Source organism: Aulonocara stuartgranti (genome assembly GCF_965226115.1).
Source record: "Aulonocara stuartgranti genome assembly, chromosome: 12".
NCBI classification, from domain to species: domain Eukaryota; kingdom Metazoa; phylum Chordata; class Actinopteri; order Cichliformes; family Cichlidae; genus Aulonocara; species Aulonocara stuartgranti.
Genome location: NC_138948.1, coordinates 15,795,075 through 15,808,645, shown reverse-complemented (window position 1 = coordinate 15,808,645; position 13,571 = coordinate 15,795,075). Strand labels below are relative to the sequence as shown.

At 39.2% G+C, this 13,571-nt stretch overlaps 1 protein-coding gene across 6 annotated transcripts in view; it reads left to right on the top strand.

Moving 5' to 3' along the window:
- grid2 (glutamate receptor, ionotropic, delta 2) overlaps nucleotides 1–13,571 on the top strand; it is a 555,291-nt gene that overhangs the window by 476,047 nt on the left and 65,673 nt on the right. For all 6 annotated transcript variants that reach the window (XR_014279959.1, XM_082553593.1, XM_082553595.1 and 3 more), the window contains exons 12-13: nucleotides 1,154–1,292; nucleotides 7,869–8,064. Coding sequence is in view for 5 of the 6 variants with exons in the window: in XM_082553593.1 (XP_082409719.1) it covers nucleotides 1,154–1,292; nucleotides 7,869–8,064 (335 nt within the window). In the remaining variant the exon portion in view is untranslated. The remainder of the gene's footprint in view (nucleotides 1–1,153; nucleotides 1,293–7,868; nucleotides 8,065–13,571) is intronic.

Sequence of the window (13,571 nt, the reverse complement as noted above, 5' to 3'; positions counted from 1 at the left end):
TACGTTTAAAATAAATCAAACGGTATACAGGAAGGGAAGATGGAAAAAAAAAAAGAATCCAGTGGATATAGAGAAGGTGGTGAGATAAAGAGAGAGAGAGATTATGTGGGTGTCAGATATATTATTGAGGCTGGGCTAAGGGAAGTGGGAGACATGAGAGCATTGGCTGGTCTGTGCTGATGTAACCGTGATCACCACAGGTATAAAAACATACATTTACTGCATAGCTACAGTAAATGTATGCAAAAACACTGTCGTCAGTAAGCAAGTGTGTGGGTATGAATAGAAAGGCTACCCCACACAGCTACCTGAGAAGAATGGAAGAGCCAAAGATAAATGTGTCCCGTTTTCTGCGCTGGTTAGTACACAAACAAATAGATTCCCTCTCTCTGTCTCTCTCTCTTTAGTTTTTTTTTATTTTGTTGTTTTCTTGTTTTTTGAGGGCTACATTTGGAATGACAACCTTTCTTGAAAAACATATAAAGCGGAGCCAGTTTGTGTTTTACTGTTGCAGAACAAGATTTCAGTGGACAAGGCCAGAAAAGCTGTTTATAACACAAGAGGAGGATAAAGCGATTTTATATTTGAAGACAAACAAGCCACTTTTCATTGTAATGTGTTCCCGGCAGCATCTTAATGGGAAAGCCTGACAAGCATTTTGTTCGCATTCATCACATCTTTTCAACAGTATTTATTGCAAAAAGCAGGTTACCGTTTTTTTTAAATGTGCATCCAAATAGTTTTTTTTTAGTTCTTAGTTATATAAAGTGTATTAAAACATCACGAGACAATGGAAGACAACCTCTGATCACTCGATGCTTGCCAAGACCTAAGATTTCAAATGTTACTTAATGTATGATTATTTATAAACTGGTTTTCATATATCAAAGATTTTCTTATCGCAGTGATTTGGAATTTGTTATTTTGATGTTTTCCAGTTCACAGCAATTTCTTGCAGTTGATCCGACCATGTGAAGATCAGATCTATGCCAAAGCATCAGATCAAATCCTGTTAATCCAATGATAATCGTTCAGGATGTGCTTTGCTGTTTTCACAGCTTTTTCTCCCGCAGCAAAGAGCTGCTTTTTTTTTCTTATACCGTGATTTTGACTCTCTTTTTTTCTCTCTTTTGTTTTCTTACTTTTGTTGCAGGTGGAGAGGTGCCTTACACCACCCTAGCTACAAGGATGATGATGGGGGTTTGGTGGATGTTTGCTCTAATTGTCATATCCTCATATACTGCCAATCTAGCAGCTTTCCTCACAATCACGCGTATAGAGAATTCTATACAGTAAGTATTCAACAAATTTTTTTCACCTACTGTTTTTAGTGGTAGCTACCATACTGACTGATATATTGATTTAAATGTTTTCAAGTAAAAACTGCCACCTTTATTGTATCCTTATTGTTGTCATATTTAGGTATATTTAAACCTATGGAGTTAAATGATTCTCAAAAGAGTTACAAATGTGTATTGAACATTTTGTGTGTGATTTTGGGTATACACAATTGCATACTCCAGTCCAAACATAGAGCAGTTTGAACACATACAACCCAAATGCATAGGGCTAAAACCTGCATAAATACGGATCATTTACACGCTAATCTGTAAGTCCATCTTCACAAATCTTTTCATTTTCACTTTCAAAAAGGTTCCCGTGCAACTGTCTAAAGATAGTTGTGACTTTCTGTTCATTCAAAGATCGGGAAATACGTGTGCACCAGTCACCTGATCATCATGCCACATGTGCTCGCAGGGTGCTGGGGTTTTGAGACTCTTTTCACACTATCAGTTTGGTACAGATGCACAAATGTGAAACATCTGTTTTCCTTGAAATAACCCAGGAATACAAAGGAGGCTTGAATGTCCTAGTTTTCCACTAGCACTTGAACTCAGCTTAGATTTGTGGATCTGTGCCAAGCTGGCAGTGTGCAAAGACTAAGAGCCTCAAAACCCCAGAGCACATGTGTTGTGATTTGTGCATATCAGGCGACTGGTGCGCACATATTTGATTTATCTGTAAGTGAGCGAAAAGAAAGTTGCAAATATTTTTAGATATTTTCATGCACGGGAAGCTTTTTAAAAGTGAAAGTGGTCAGACTGGTTACATGGAAAACTTGAGCTTGAAAATATTGTGTTGTAAATGATCGCTGTTTGTTCAGGTTTCGACACGAGAATTTTTAAAATAATGTTCAAATTGCTTTGTATCCATGTGTAGATTGGCGCATGCGTTTGTAAGTACTCAGAGTTACACACAGATGAATTGTTTTACACATTTATAAATCTGGTTTATGCCTGTGGATCATATCATACACATTTGTAACCTCTTTAAGACTCATTTAACTCTATTTAAAACTGCACAGCACATCTAAATAGATGCACAACCTCTGTACTGCAAAGAAAGATGAGCCCAAGGCAAAAACTACATATATACATATAGTGCATTTGTATAAATGTGTGCTTTCAGTTATGATTGCACGACACCACGAACACATCTTTCTGTATAAGTATACAAGTATACATGACAAATCGTGCCTAACACACAGACACACACTGCATGCACCTTCAGTGTGCTGAAACCCGGCAACACACAAGCATGCATGCGCATGCAGATTGCTTACACACACGCGCAGTTAATTCTTTACCCTTTCTTTTCTCAAGCTCAGTCCTCCATTATATTATCTGTCTCACATATGTGTGTGTTTGTGTGTCCGTGTGTGTTCTACTGATCAAGGTAGGAAGAAAAAATGGCAAAGAGAGTTAGTGAAACAGTCAAAGTATGTTGAAATTGTTTTTAAAAGTGTTTTTGCAATCTATTTTTTATTTTTTTTGCCTAGGTATCAAGGCAACTAGAAAAGCTGCCTACGTTCAATGCACACACACACAAACACGCACACACACAGACATTTCCTGAAGCGCTGTGCCCTCTGTTTATCTATCCTTGTGATAATATGTTTGCCTGCTTCTCTCCTGGTGGCACTAGGAAACGCTCATCTCTCATTGGACTAATCAGCATGCCGAAGCATCCGCTATGCCCGGCAGTGCCACAGTTAATTGTGCTTGGCTTTGGAATAAACAACATTTATTTCTCTAAATCTCACAACTATCTGTTTCTTAATTTGGTTCTGTCAGTTTGTCTCTCTGTCATTCTCTTTTATGTGTTTAGAAGACCTTTCCTTTAGTTTACTTTGGTCACACTGCGCCCCTCATTCATGCTGTTGTTTTTTCTTCTTTGTTCTACGTCCTTCCGCCCAGCCTCTTGTAAAATGTGTCAATCTATAGTTTCTTTCTTTCTTTCTTTTGTCTGTCCTCAATTGCTTTTTGTTTGTTTGTTTTTCACTTTGCTGTCATTAATGAGTGGCTCTCAGTTTGCTGCCTCATTCAGCATACATTGAGCTAATTAAGGATTTCCATAAATTTTAATGCATTATCTTTAGTGTGTTGACTCTTCTTGGGTCATTAGTGTCATAATTACCAACTAAACAGCAGCACCCACATGGCCCAAGGCCTCCAAAGATGGGTTTTGGGGATAAGTGGTGAGATGGAACATTCCTAAAATAAACTGAGAGTAATTGTAAAGTGTAACAAAATCTCAATGGAGAGATGAGAAATGTAGCCATGCAGAAAAAAATAGCAGTCTGTGATGTTGTGATTAGCATGCACTTTTATCTGATAATCTTTGATTAACATATTATGCAGATGGAATTAGATTGAATGCATTTGTGTGATTGAGAGAGCGAATTAGTTAGTATGGAAAAGAGCAAAAGAGCGCACACATGGGCAAGAAAGGAAGAGAAGGTCGGGGGAAGAATGGAGGCATTCATCTCCTTAGTGTCTCCTATCAGGACAGACAGGATTTTTAAGTATTAATGCCCTTGTTTCATCCTGAAAATGAAATAACAAGTGAACGCTCAGAACTCTCTCTGGACTATTTCACGCTTGGATGTTTTCCCTCAATTTCAGTGTGAATCCTTTAGGAAAACAGTGAGAGATGGCAGTGGAGAGTAGCAAAGAGAGGGTGCTAGAGAGGAATGTACGAAGGGAGAGACAAAAGGGGAATAAGCATTATAAAGTGGAAATGAAGAGCGCAAGTGCGTGGAAGGAAAGATGAGATGGAGGAAATGGGAGTAAAGAGGCAAAGGTTAGAGATGGAGAAGGAAACAGAGAGAAGAGGAGCGGAAGGAAGCATGGTGAAGGGTTTTGGTAGTGGTGATGAGTCAGAATGGGGAATTTATTTTTCTGGGGTAAAAGTGAGGTGAGAGACAGCAGAGCGAACAGAGAGAATAGATGGAGCGGAAGAATTGGTTAGGCTGGGAAGACTTAAAGATGGATGGAGTGTTTGAGGATAAAGCGCTTCTTTCCTGGCCCAACCTCGTACAGGAGGAGACATATTTTATGGTTGATAAAGATTGCCAATAAAGTCAATCAGGTCATTTCACACTTGCTTGTGTGAATATGTCTGCTGGCTTTATAGTTACAGGTGACTCTTTGGTGGCTGTTGCATTCTTAGTAATCAGATAAAGCAGATCATTGTCCACTGGCAGATATTGATTACGTAAAGCTTAAGTAAGAAATGCATGATATGAAATCTGATTTGATCTGCTGTGACTTGGCTTGTACGTTCATTCTGCTTCTGACATCGGTGTCCCTGAAAAATGAACAGGAATACAAAATATTGCATGCTGCACCAGCACTTCAATGATATTGATGATCTGATGAAAACATAGAGACTGAAATGGCCACACAGATCAAAAGAACTTCTGGGATTTTTAAATTATGAAACAATAACGATTTTCAATTTAGCTAACCAAATGTGCCACAGCTGGAACCACTGCCACTTCAGCTGACTTCAGTCCGAGTATCGATTGCCTATTCCCGTGTACAGTATAGTTAGCGGTTAATGTGTTTCTGATAAAGGCTTCTACATTTACAGATTCAGTCTCCTACAAAACTGTGTAGCCACGATCATCTATGTCCTTTCAAGTTCATTTAGGCCAAATTAGCACCAAAATTAGAGTTTTTGGAGCTGATGATCTTTATTGACAGAAGCTTTTAGCAAAGGTGACCAGGTGACCAAATATGCAGAAACAAAGCTATGCACACAGGAATTACTCCTGCACATATTCAGATTAACCTGCTATTAAAAGGGCCCCTCTCTAGCTATTCAGTCTTTAAATCATTCTCTCACCCCGACACACAGACACACACACACACATATTCGCTATTTGTCACACAAAACATTCAGCTGCTGTTCACTCCATTTACTTGCTCATTGAGCTGCTTAGGGGTAATATAATTGGTTGCAAAATGAGCTAGCATACACAGGACAGGAACACAATTTTGTGGACACACAGATCCACAGACACACACACAGAAATTAATTTCACATAAAACACTCACAGAAAGACAGTTAAACACATAATGCATATGGGCATTTTTCCATGAGACACCCACACAATAGTAAAAGAATTTGAGGAATTTAATAGTGTTTAAAGAAAAAAATACATTAAAATAAGAGTTATAGATACTTCTTACGTTTACAGATTTTGGTTTGACCACTATGCTTTCATCTAATTTTTTAAAAGTAGTCTTCATGAATAGATCTCCCAGCTTCTTTAATGACTGTCCAAAACTCTTCTTTGAATGTTGGCTGCTTTTTGATCCGTTCTCTGTTAATGTCATCACACACAGCCACCCTTCCACTCAAACCATAACTCAAGAAGTAAGTCACGTAGGATTTTGAAGTTGATATGAAAAGTGTATATACTAAAAATCTTGTATGACTTTGAATCTCAGTGACCTTGACCTCGAGGTCAAATTCTTTGAAAATATTCTGAATGTGATAACTTGAGAACAAGGTGGCATAGGATTTTGAAATCTATACCATAGGTGTATCTACTAGGAGGCTGAGGGGTACCACTGGCCGCCGCCAGTATTTTTAGACTTTGTGAACCACACAATTACACACATTTTCAGTTTTAAGGTTTTGTGTTTTCCTTGCCTTGTCAATCGTGGAAATATATGCAGTGGTTGTTCAAAAAAGGGTAAATCATATGAGATCTGTATTTTCTTTAAACATACATTTCAGTTGTATGCTGGATACTATCCTTGCGATGTTTCATTATTAATCAAAATAGTCAGTGAAACCAACACAAACCATTTTTATCTGTTTTTGGGGGGTTTCTTCCAAATGAAATTTGGTCTAATGTAATGCAGAGCTAATGCATGATTCTTTCTCTCTGTCTCCTGCACACGCACCATTAAAGAACAAGCTTAGAGTTACTATGCAGTGAAAGCAATTCACAAAGGGGGAATCCCGGTCAAAGAGTGTGCTGACAGGCGTGCATATTCACGGGGGAGCGGTGGGGAGGGGAGATTATTTAGGCCAAAGATTAATTGGCGGAAATAAAAGATTCATGTTCATGGCAAAGTTCATTAAAATCTTCAAAGGATTTTTTCTTTCTTTAGAATGGGTCAGCGAGATATTTAAGGAGGGCTGGAGCCAAGGGGGAAGCGTAAGAGCTGTCCCTTCCATATTATGTCACACGTGTGCGTGTCTGTGTGGGTGTGTATTTATCAAAATGAACAGTGTAGTAATATTGCAAGCAGTAGCTACTTATATTTGTGCCCATTGTAAGTCTGCTTCGTGGGTGTACTGTATTACAACTGAATTAATGAAGTAAGATAATATATACTTGTTGTTCTTCATTAAGCAGGACATGTTGAGTGTTTTTGTGTGCATGTTTTGTTTCCCAAACGTTTGTCTCTCAAATCCATGGGTGGTATGTAGCAAACAAACAGTAATTAGTTTTCATAATGGTTCTCCATTACATTTCTCAGCGGCCAAACTCTTTGAAAGGAAACCCAAGCACCGTTGCGTTATAATTAACAATAGCTTGTGTATTCCCCCAGAGGTGACAATTTATGGGTGAGAGGTGGAACGAAGGAGAAAGGAAGAGAAACTTGTATGTGTGTTTGTGTTTTTCAGTTCTTTATGAGTGTTTCCATTTTCTTGGTGTAGTTCTAGAAATCTTGAGTATGTGGTTATCCTAGCCATCTTATTAGTGCTACTGTTGAAACTGGTTTCCAGCCACATCTTTTCATACCCATTTGTCGTGGCCAGTTTCCTTTTTTAAAATAAATCCTGAATGTCAATTAAATGTTGCTGCCAACTCCTGCTTTTGGTCCTTAGAAAAATTAATGGCTAGGTGAGTGTCTGAACCACAGTACAGCTGGCCACTCCGTTTATACTCAATTTGTACCATCCAAAATCCCCCCTTTCCAGCCCCTCTTAGGTATCACGGGGAATTACTAAGACAGCAACAAAAGACTGATTATTCACCATGTCCTGTAGAGCCAAGCCCAAAGCTCCAAAGTTAGGATTTCAAGTCAGTGAATGGATAGTTGATTTAGGTGTTTTCTGCTTTGTTATATGCTTTGTAATAGGTGTTTCATGTTAGGCTGATTCCATCATAAGTGTACCGTATGTGTAAAAGTGCAGACTGAGCTGTGTAGTAATCTTGTACTGTGAAGTGAGTGAATAGAAAGCTGAAACGAGTGTTTTGCTAAAGTGCAGTTAACCTGGGGTCTGATCGTTTCTGTGATTTTAATACCACCGTCATTTGGAAAAGCATTTTACAAAAGAATTACCCAGAAAGTATCAAATGAAATCGTAGTGTCTGCTATTATTACGAGCACTAGTAGAACAAGAGTGATGCTGTTAAAAAGTACTACATCTACAGTCAGCAAGGATCAAATGTGTATCAATACAGGTGAAGGATCTTTCAGGCTCAGCCTTTTTTACAGTTGATAGATGAATGAAGATGATGTGAATATTAACCCTTTTCACCACCTGTGTCTCTGTAGGTCTCTGCAAGACTTATCCAAGCAGACAGAGTTGCCTTACGGTACAGTGTTGGACTCTGCAGTTTATGATCAGGTGCGCTCCAAGGCAATGAACCCCTTTGAAAGGGATCCCATGTACTCCCAAATGTGGCGGATGATTAACCGCACAGGAGGAGGCGATAATAACGTTGAGGAGTCAAAAGAAGGCATTCGCAAGGTACGTCTTTTCATTTTTTATTATTTTTTTTGGTTAATTAAACTTTGGCACAGACAAAATGATTGTGGTTAATGAAATAAACACCGGAGTCGAGTCATTCCCCTGATAGGGTTTGAATGAACAGGACAGGTGGTGGTGGTGCCGGTGGTGTTAAATATCTCTTCTACAATATAAAAAAATAGCAAGGATTAGAGGATTAGGGGGATTTGAGTACTTCTAAATCAGCTTTTACTGTTCACTTTAAAAACATACAGATGGGTGTCAAATTAAAAGAAATGACGTGAGTCCCCTGGTGAAGTGAAGTGGTGAAGTGTGAGAAAAAAAAATAGTGCAAAGTTTTTCTGAGTGTTCGCCTTTGAAACCATTGTCATCATAAAACTATTTTATATTGATGTCAGTGGTACCATCTAGTTCCTTAGTCTCTCTAGGGGGATGGGGGGAGGTCACTGAAGGGTTTTTTTGAGTGTAGAAATGATGTGAATCTGTGATACTGGTATGGCTGTTACCACCTCTCACCGCAAATGAGCACTTGAGATTTTGAATGTTAGACAGCACTCTCCAGAGGTGGGACCAAGTCATTGTTTTGCAAGTCTCAAGTAAGTCTCAAGTCTTTATCCTCAAGTCTCAAGTCAAGTCTCAAGTAATGTCAGGCAAGTCAGAGTCGAGTCTCAAGTCACTGGTGTAAAATTCGAGTCAAGTCACAAGTCTGAAACTTTGAATTTCAAGTCCTTTCGAGTCTTTAAAAAAAAAAACAACGAAAAAATAATGTTGCAGTTATATGCTAAATGTAAATATTAGACCATGTAATTTTAAAATCTGTGTTTTTCTCAACACATGACAAAATAGTGAACTTAGAAAATATACACAAATTGTGAAATTGCACCTCTTTAAAATGCAGCTCAATTAAACTTAGCTCCAAGAATAATTTTCACCGACAGTTCTGAGATAAGCTGCATGTTATTCTTGGATGCGGTTGTAGGACCGACTTTAAAATCGCATGACAAAAATATCATACACATTAAAAAAAACTGTATCACCAACGTAGCCTGGACAACATTTGCTAGTTAGATGAAGTCAGCTATCTCATATTTATATGCATATTTATAATCATACGGTTCTTGGAGTGAGTGCATACACTCATGAAGTTTAGTAACTTCAGGTCACTGCAACAAGCCCAGGTACAGTTTACTGACGGATGGGTGCAGGACCTTGAAATGCACCGTGTAGAACGAAAGACCATCGTACGTATCATAAGTTTACCAATCTCACAAATTGTCGTCATAAATACACATTCATTAACCGTTTATTAATAGGACCTTTGAGCTCAACGGTAATTAATTAGCAGTGGAAATAATTTCTGGTACCCATCACAGAAATGTAGCAGTGACAATAATATTGTATGCTGTAATCGTACTGGGCAATTAGTGATACAAAAACCTGTTTTATCCTGCGAATAAAAGTATATGTTTTTGTCAATGTACCATAATAACAGAAGCGAAACGCAATATTGTGTCAGGACAATTCACTATTTATGCACAATAAATAAAGGAGCATAGCGCGACCATTTCTGTTCAGCGCCAGACTTGCTTGTAACCTATATCACTAATTATGTTATGAAAATGACGTATTAACTACTAAAAAACACTGACCTTCGTGTAAATGCTTGGAGCAGACTAACCTGTGAGCTGGAGTGTTCTGGGACGTTATATTTGGTCTTTGAATGGCTGCAATCCAGTCGCGTCTTTGTTACTTCGGAAACATGGTTTGAACAATTTCTCTTCAACGACGTAATCCGATAACAACCGATCTCTTTACCCGTCGGCTTCCCGTGGCTGTCATGCGACCGGCTATTGCAGTTAATGATACAACAGCTTCTTGACATTTTTGTGTTTCTTTTTATCGCTGTGTAACTGATTTTAATTGAAAGCCTGCGTGCGCTAGTACCGCTTGCCACGAGTTCCCAGAATCCTTTGCGGTTCTACCCGTGAATGACGTCACATTTTCAATCTCTATATAATATGCATGTTAAATTTTATATTTGGGGTAAAATATCAAGTCTTTTCAAGTAAACCGGTTCAAGTCCAATTCAAGTCCCAAGTCATTGGTGTAAAAGTCCAAGTCAAGTCACAAGTCTTAGAACATTTTTTCAAGTCAAGTCTAAAGTCATAAAATTAATGACTCGAGTCTGACTCGAGTCCAAGTCATGTGACTCGAGTCCACACCTCTGGCACTCTCCACCACCATCATCAAATCACCAAATGAGGAAATGTGCTTTGGAAGAATAATGCTCATCGGTCCAGCAGAGGTCCAGAAACTTGGAGAATCAATGCCGGGCGGGGGAGTGGAAGCTGCTCTGGATGCACAAAATCTTACTAAAACACATTATATTGGCTTTTCACTTTATTTGTCACCCTTCTGCATTTCATGGTATAGCATCCCTAAAAAACAAAAACTCCTTAGTGTTGTGGCTCAGTCTCTCTCCATGAATCACCTGACATCTTTGCTCTCCAAGAGGGCAAATTTACTTGAAAGCATTGCTGTCCAGCATGTTGTTAAATGTTCAGACTCATCATAAAATTTGTCATGTGACTAAGGCGCACGTCACGCACTGTGCGCATATGTTTTTGGCAGCTGGAGTAGATTTTCACGTTCCAAAGGTTTTCATGCTCCTTTGGCTGCTCGTAAGAAGGAAAGAATTGCAAGTTTTGCTATCGTGTATTTTTAATACAGTGATATTTGTGACCATTCATCTTTAGTGTGCGTATTTTTGATGTATTATGGGTATTGAACAATTTCTATTGTTGGGATGTTGTCTTTTAAAAGTTTCACAGACATTTTCTATCCTTTCCAACATTCACTGTCATTACTATGTTTTTATGTACTTTTATGTATTACCCAGTCATTTTTATCAGGTGCACTAATATGCAGATTAAAGTTTCTTATTTTTTTTCTTACATAAGTTATGCAAATATCAGTGCCCATTCAGCATTTGCTAGTAATGCCTAATTCATAATGCGTAATACAGAGAATTGAAGATGTTTACCGTATGGTCTACAGTGCATCCTTACAAAGCACCGACTCAGCCCTGTTTTGACATGCCACTCATGTTACAGGGTCGTCTGTGTTGATCGGGGATAAATGATGTTAATGATACACAGATAACGTTCGCATGACTAAATACTTAATTCCCTTGGTGATTACCCAGCATCATAAATACCTGACTGCTGCATCTCATTTGCATGCATCCCACTTTCTGTTTGCATCGTGCTTCGCTCTTCCAGAGGGTCCCACTTTCTCCTTTCTCCTTCCAGAATATATTAGACTTAAACCGGAGCCAGCATTAGAAGGAGTGATGAAAGTGGCACACGGTAGTTTTAAAATTATGCATTCAATCCAGTGTCTAATAAGATGGAAGAGTGGAACCATTAACACTTACTAAGAATCATTTTTTGTTGGTCATGTAAACATGTTTACTTAATTATTATTATCCCCAGAAACACAAATAAGGTAGTATTTTATTGTAAAATAGGGTTGTTTGTTGCATCAGCAAAAGTATTTATCACCTTCACTACAAACTTGACACCGACAGCTTGAGAAAACACGTTTACCTAGTGAGCTGACATCTGTGATTCTGGCATCAGAATCAGAATCAGAATCAGAATGGGTTTATTGCCAGATGTTGAGGTTTACAACATTAGGAAATTGCTGCGGTGCTTCAGTGCAAACAATAAGAATTAAAGTGCTATGTAGAAAGAAAGATATGTGCATGAGATATACATGAGATATATACATGAGAATAAGAATTATGAGTGCTACGTAGAAAGATATATACATGAGTGCAGGTGGTGATCAGTGCCAGACATGAAATGATGCAGTGACACAGCGTAGGGTCATGAGTTAGTGGCGGGGACAGTCATATGGTTATTGTTCATGTGTCCAACAGCAGAGGGGAAGAAACTGTTCTTGTGGCGAGAGGTTCTGGTGCGAATGGACCGGAGCCTCCTGCCTGAGGGGAGCAGGTCAAACAGACTGTGTCCAGGGTGAATGGGTTGAGAAATAGTGGCACCAAAGACAAATCACACCTCGAATTTTCTGTAACGATTTTTTAAAGGATTTTAAAATTGTGGTATTTCTGCAGCACATGGGCTACCACAAGCTAGTATGGTACAGAGAGATCATGAATACACATTGTCATTTGATGGCTTTGCTCGGGAGACAGTCCTGTTCACGAACCACGATGAAACCTGTCATTATGGCAACACATAAGATAATAGTGTGCTCTCCCACCACTCTGGATATTTGGTTCACATGAAAACAGCAGGTCATAGCCGTGGCGCTCGCCATTAAGGTCGACAAGACCAAAGTCAAACTCCGATTGGCAGCAGGAAGTTGTGGGAAAAAAAATCTGTTACACCCTGCGTGCGAATCACTGGAATACCACACTTAACAAGAACAACTCGAATGTGAAGTATCACTGCAACTGTACAACCCAGGGGAACACCTGAAACTCCCTATGTGATGCAATTCAGACACAGTGTGCACGCTTTAAATGAGTTCATGGCCAGAGACACTGTCAGACATCATGCTGTTGCGGAAATGTAAAAGTCCAGTTCCTGCTAGCAGACTGGGTTGGGGCGACTCATAAATATATATCAAGAAGCAGTTCTTCTGGGCAGTGCTTCAGTAATTATCAGCTGAGACTGAATTTTCCATGATAAGTAAGTCATATGAAAAAAAAAGGGCTGCTTTTCAGAAGCAGCGCAGTGGGAGGAGGCAGGACTGACAAGAGGCAGGACTGGATGAAGGTTTTTGAGAGAGGATCTGCTTTTTCATGGATAAATTCTCTATGACGGGGTGACACCTCCAGAGTGGCAAGCAAGCACTGCAGAGCAGAACTGAGAGCGAATACAGGAAGGAAGCCGATATCCCCTCTGAATATGTCTCTCTTGATTTTATACTTTACTTTATTCTTTCATCCCCTGCTCTGCATTTCCGTTCCTTTCTTCTCACCTGCATCTTTTTTCCCCCTCTTTTTTTTCTTGCACTGCACCACCGAATATTTGGCTGTTAGCGTTCTATCTCTCCATCGCGCCCCGCCTCCCCCACTCTCGACTCCTACCCAAATCTTTCTTTCGTTCTCTGCTTCTCCTTATAATATTTCATTCTGCAACCCCGCTGTCTCTCTGTCTGTCTTTTTTTTTCATCTACTTTGTGTTAAAAGCTACAGGGTGCACTCTAGTGGTTCACTAATGCCTGTCCCTCTCTGCTGACTGCATTGACACAAGCTGATTTTTTTCCCCCTTCTGCTGCAGTGCCACTGACAGTGACACTGCCGCCTTGACTGTGTACGTTTAAGCAAATGAATCAAATTAACGGTTTAATTATTCCTAAATTTGGTGGAACTGGGAAACACTGGATACATCCTCTACATTCTGTACATGCAGAGCTTACCAATCATTGATTTTTCCTTTAGAGAAAACATTTTGTCAATGTGGAGACTTTCAACC